The sequence below is a fragment of the Cariama cristata genome, unplaced genomic scaffold (genome assembly GCF_000690535.1).
Source record: "Cariama cristata isolate BGI_N322 unplaced genomic scaffold, ASM69053v1 scaffold41237, whole genome shotgun sequence".
NCBI lineage: Eukaryota > Metazoa > Chordata > Aves > Cariamiformes > Cariamidae > Cariama > Cariama cristata.
In genome coordinates, this window is record NW_009627956.1 from 16,659 (window position 1) to 22,679 (window position 6,021).

General features: G+C 41.4%; 1 protein-coding gene across 1 annotated transcript; it reads right to left on the bottom strand.

The window, feature by feature from the left end:
• Positions 1 to 4,512: 4,512 nt before the first annotated feature.
• Positions 4,513 to 5,925, bottom strand: LOC104165071 (TSC22 domain family protein 1). The gene has a single exon (XM_009704601.1). It carries the CDS (start codon positions 5,907 to 5,909, stop codon positions 5,673 to 5,675), a length of 237 nt encoding a protein of 78 aa, XP_009702903.1. The 5' UTR covers positions 5,910 to 5,925; the 3' UTR covers positions 4,513 to 5,672.
• Positions 5,926 to 6,021: the final 96 nt, after the last annotated feature.

A 6,021-nucleotide genomic window follows, 5' to 3' on the forward strand; every position in this document is an offset into this window, starting at 1 on the left:
GGGATGGAGGGCACTCTGTTCTGGCAGTGGCTGCTGTCACAGAGATAGTGAGTTTAAGCACATATCTAATTGAATTGCAGATGTCTTTTCTGATGGCTATCTGGTAGCAAAGCTTTGATTAAAGCAGCAGCAGAGAGGCAGAACAGGCTGGTTCTCAGTAATAAAACTAATGGAAGGAAGAATGACCATTTACTGCGCCTCCACAGGGAGCATAATGCAGGCAGATACTTTAAACAAGATTTTTGGGGGAGATCTGAGAGCTCAGCACAGATACCTAGCTTCCAACTCCTAGAGATCTTGAATGTATGTTGGACTGGAAAGCAGCTGACAGTAATTTAAATAATCCACAAATAAGCTCATCTCCCTCCCTTCCCATACTCCCTGATGAACAACAGATCTGCTTTCCCTTCTGAAGGCCATACAAATTTGCTCTTCTTGACTTTGTTTTTTCAAGGCTGACAATTTTATTCGGTGCCCTTTTGTTACTTCCACGATTCAGGTGGATTTGCCCTGAGCTTGCATTTACCAGATCTCAACCTCCTGCCGTTTTACAGTGCCTTTAGAGCTCCAAAGACGGAGAACTTTAACAGAACTCCCAGTCCACCCAAACTAGAAGACTGTAAATTGGAGTGTTAAAACTTTTTTTCTCTCTTTTTTTTTTTTTTGTCTGTAGCCACTTTCTCATGACAACTTGAACCACATCCAATACGTATTACCACATACACATCACTGAAAAACCACCCCCACCCAAAGCAGCTGAAGAATCGACGTTAAGCTTCAAGATGACCTAAGAGCCTGGCTTAGCTCAGGAACAAGGTTTTTGAGAACTGTTTTCCCTTTCCTCAGCTGTACCTAAATTCCCGTTGTGCTACATTTTGGAGGCCTCTTGGCCATGTCCTGCCTGAACGTTCTTGCCTCTTGGCACAGCACAACTCTCCTGGGGATGCCCCAAGGAACCATCACCACCACCTGGGACTTAGTTTCAAGGAAGTCATGGCAGTTTTGTTCATTTTCCCTTCTGAACTGCTGCCCTTTTCAGAGGTATTTACAATGTAAGGAAGTTAGTTTATTCAAGGTTTGGCTTTTAACTTCATTGTTGAGCTTGGCTTTGCTCCTGTTGGAAACTGGATCCTGATTCAGGAGGGCAGTTGCCAGTGTCTGCTGGAAACTCCTTGCCATGGGATTTTTCAAACGCGCCGTTTGTTGGCCTAGCTCAGCACATACTAACTGCAGTCAGAAGAATCTGCTTACTCATCGCAGGAAAAGGAACGGGCCAGCGGCAGGTGTTTTTCAGAGTATCCTCAAACAAGCATTTCAAATGCCTAAGCTCATTCCAGACTTCCTCCAGCAACCATCCTCTGTTTAGTTCCACACATCTGAAGTTACACTGACCAGCAACAGTTGTAATTGGGCTAATTTCCAGCTCAGGCAAAGCCTTGGATTTGTAACTTGTTTCAGGTTCACCCCAGCAGAAAACTCGCCAGAAAGTTAAAATGCATAATCCCGAAGAGAGAGGAGAAGAACAAGAAATAATGCAATGTCTGTAGGATGTAAACTGTTACTAAAGTACTCAAGACACTTAACGAGAGGTTTTGCAAATGGCATATATTAAGCTAAACAAGTACGCCTTCAGTCAGCGAGCTCAAGTACTGCTATTTCGCCCTACGAGGAACAAGTAATAATTAAAATTCTTTGTATTGAGATAAAAACATTCAATGTAGCTGCAGAAATCGAGGGCGGTAAGTCCCAAGTAGTCTCGCTGGGTTCTTTCTCCAGCTGAAAGACGGCAAGCTGCCTCCCAGGCATTGATTTATTCCATAAGAATTAGGGAGAGGCATCTCTGAGGCACTGCGTTTACTCCACTGCTGCTGGGAGGTTTTGTCTGGGTGCTCTCCAGACAGTTTTCAGGCATATTACTGAAGCTTATTTCTCTTCCCCAAGTATCTACAGAGCCCCCAGAATTTGGACAACCTGGACTTGCCTTAGAATTATTTGCCAAAAATTATTAGTTTAAGAAACAAAAAGCCATGAAAGGAAAAAAGATAGAAACTTGGTCTCCATGGTAATTTGCTTAGATCAGTTTATCATATTGCTGTTAAAAATAAAACAAGTGTGCAGCTAATTGTCAACAAGAAGTTAAATGACAAAACAGCTTGAATATAGCCTGAAGAGTTACTGAATTGGAGATATGCGGAGAATAAAAAGCCTGACACATAAAAGACAGATCACATTTAATTTGATTCTCACTCTGGATGAAAACCTGAGCATCTCAGAGTGCGTACAAAGAACAATTGTGGTGGAAAAAAAATTACACTCCTGACTATTGATAACATTTGATTTAAAGTGCTCTGAAAAATGATTTGTTCTAGAACAAAAGCAAAAAATCAAACCAATTCATTCCAAAAGTATTACACCACAACCAACAAACATCTACTCTCTGTTTGGGTCTCAAGTGCAGTTCTAGTCAATTTGAATCTGTTTCATGGAGAGAGGCTGCAGTTTTGTCAGAGCTATTGCTAAAATAATCTCAGCAACAAAACGTTGTTCTGCCTAACTTTAGCAACTAATAAACAGCTCCAAAAACTGGCTCCATAGTTTTAAAACTATTTAGTACCTAAGACCAAACGTCAGATTTGCCAACACTGAAGCACAGTGTCCTAAAATTATTAATCTATTACCTAACCAAAACCCTTCAGACTTCCAGATACTGTATTAAAGAACAGTTTAAAAAAATAATCTTGGATTTAGAATACGCTCAGGCTGTTCTTCAAATAAAGTAAAAGAAACTAACCCAAAGGTCAATTTCTTTTTCAAACAAAAAATAATTCTTTGCAAATTTTGGTAAGTGAAGTGGGTGAAAAAGCCGATCTGCATGTTAAGATTGACTTTTTCATCTACTCAATGTTATGGCCTGCAAGTGCTAAAGAGACATTCAGAATATAAAGGCAACTGGAGACAATTAAGCCATTTAAAAAGCACCAAAATTAGCATTCCTTTTGTCAGATCCAAATAATTCAAGTGCTGTTCTGCCACAAAGGCTATCATCAATTTCTAATTTCAGCTTAATCCCTGAAAAAAAGCATCTTGCGCTTCTCTCTGGCATTTCCTCATTAAGAACACTCTTAAATTATATACTGAAACCTCAAGAACACAAAAGTACAAATTAAAGTTCACACTCCCACAGAGGCACACTCATGCATGCACTTTGATACAATAATCCCAATAAAGGAAATGCAACTACTTGCACTGCGATACGGCTAAGCAGTGCCTGAACTGCTACGTGATGAGTACTCAAAAGCAAGAATTCAGCTATAAACCACACAAGAAGGTGACCTCTCCTGCCTTCGAACCCTCAGCCTTCTCGTTTCCTCTGCTACACCTGACTGCTCTCAATAACATGAAGTTTCACAGGAATGGTATCTCCTGATTTTCATTATATGGAGCAAGCAGTCATATAAGACCCTACAAAAAAAGTTCTGCAATTAACCCTTACATTTTAAGGTCAATTTAATTCCTTGTATTCAAATTTTAGAGGACACTGCTATCAAGGTCAAACTACTGCCCTACTACTCAAAAGTACTGACCATTTAATCTCATTAATTGTGAATACTCCAAGTATCCAAAATTCACATCCTCAACACAATCCACTGTAAAATTGCAAATTCCTTCGCTTCCCTGGTTGCAGGCTATCAATCACACCGTATCTACTCCTTCACCTAGAAATCTGGAGGTTTAGATTCAGTTGTATTTTAATCATTACTAAAGAGGAAAAAAAATAGTTTTTTCAAACCAAAGGGAAAGTTTTATCTTTGCACAGAACTGGAAATTCTTTTCAACCATTTCAGAAGGTAGAATTAATACCACATGCCAAGTTCACATGATTTCAACTCATAAAATAAGTATGAAATAATCAAGGTAAGAGCTCGGGGGGGGGCGGGGGGGTGTGTGAAAGTGAGAAATTCTTGGACATGCAGATTTCAGCCTGGTCTCGTTCATTGGAAGTTTTTGAGACAAGGCAGTGCTATGGCTGTCCTGGTGGGGAAGCTGTAATGCTCCCTGCCTTTGACACCCCGAATTAAGGGTGTCGGAGCTGCTGCCAGCATGGGAGGACCCGTGCACAGGCAAGGGCGCAGTTTGCTGCTAGGGAACAACTGTGGCACCACATTTATACATTCACGGCTGACCACAAAGCAGATGTCTGTGCCCCTGCTTATCTACTACTCAATGTATAGAAGGCACCCAACAGTTCTGACTGTACAGGATTGCATCAAAACAAGGCGCTTTGCTTAGGCCCCCTACTCCCCTCCTCCTTCATTTGACTTCATGCTCACTGTGCTTTTAAAAACCGCTGGAAAGCAGGAGCTGCGTTTTTAGCTGAAACTAAAGCTCTGAAGCTGATGGCAGGATCGTGCACCCAGACCTGTGCTTCCTGACCTCACTGCTCATGTAAAACTGCACTGCAACATGTTGAAAGTGATTGCAGTTAACATTAGTACAATATGCAAACAGTGATTTATCAACATTGTATGCTTTATTGAAAGTTGACAAGTGCAACAGTTAAATACATTGACGTGTTACAACTGTTTAGAGAACATGCACAAAAACATATGCATACTACTATACAGATCATATGCAAAAAATCCATACTGGGAAATCCAATTATTTTTTTTTTAAATTCTTTGCTAGCAGGGTTTGATAATTTTGGAGTGGTTTTTCCTGTCTTCAACCAAACTACAATGAACAAAGATTTACTTCAAGATAATCAGCAGCCAGGGAACTCCAGAAGTTACACAAACAGCATAAATCTGCCAAATTCTGAACAATTGCGTAGGTGCATTCTTATTTATGTAGCATTTAAAAAAAAAAAGACGACTTTCCAAACTTCTTCAGATCAGCCAATGAAACAACTAAACTTCAATCTGTACAACCTAAATAGTTACAGTTTTCTATTTTACAAAGTAATTACACTAAATACACAAATATACAGTAGGCAAATAACCTTCATTGTAATTATCCTATGACCCAACTGTATGTCACCTACCTGCTTTCTATATATAATACAGCTTTATGCACCTGTCCACTGCTTCAGAAAACGGTGCAAATATTTGCACTTAAGGTTTCAGGTGACAATTAAGTGTTAAACACTGAATTTACCTTTCTCCCTCTTCCTCTTAGATCCTATGTACCAGTCCTCACTTTGGAACACCAGTGTACTACAGGGGATTGAGCCATCACTTTTTATTCCAGTCTATTTCTTCGTATTTCCAAGCTCAAAAAGCACTTGTATCAGTTATATCACTGGATGAGTAGAAGATTTAAAAAACAAACCAAAAGAATTCAGGCATGCAGCTTCGTTTCTCAGCCATTTGCAGAAGCTGCTCAAGTCCCCAGTGTACTTGTGCTAATTCTCTGGAAGAAGTTTATTTTATTCAATCAACCTAAGAACAAAGACTCCTTCAAGCCAAAGGGGGAAGGGAGGGAAGAGAGAGACAGATGAGTGTGTAATACAGGGGGGGAGAAGCCTCTTCTGATGTGCGCAGGGCATGGAGTCCTCAGTCTGGGTTGCAATGTGCACTGAAATGAATGAAGGGTGGCTGTGGCGGATTCCCGCTAGTCCTTCTCGCTCTGGGCAGTCCAGAGGCCAGCGATCACGATGGCAATGACATCTTGAACTATGCTGAAGGCCCTGACCCCTGTGATGCCGGCTGAGCAGGCTGCTGTGTTGTCCCTTGTGACTGGGAAGAGGAAGGCGGGGAACCAGTCTGCAGCTGTGCTTGGAACTGGGCAAGCTGCTCCGGGCTGGCGAGTGTTTTTAGTAGAGTGTTTTCTTGCTCCAGCTGGGAGTTCTTCTCTATCAGCTCTTTGATTTGCTCTTTGAGGACCTCCACTTCCTCCCTTACCGCATACATCAAGTGACTCTTTACCAGATCCTGAAACGCAGAGGAGAGCATGTGCGTTAGGAAAGCAGCCCAGCGCCAGGCCCGGGCCCCCAACCAGCTCGGCTGGATCCACTTTCACAGA

Coding starts and splice junctions, on each gene's coding strand:
- LOC104165071 (XM_009704601.1), bottom strand. CDS start 5,909: ATGTATGCGGTAAGGGAGGAAGTGGAGGTCCTCAAAGAGCAAATCAAA.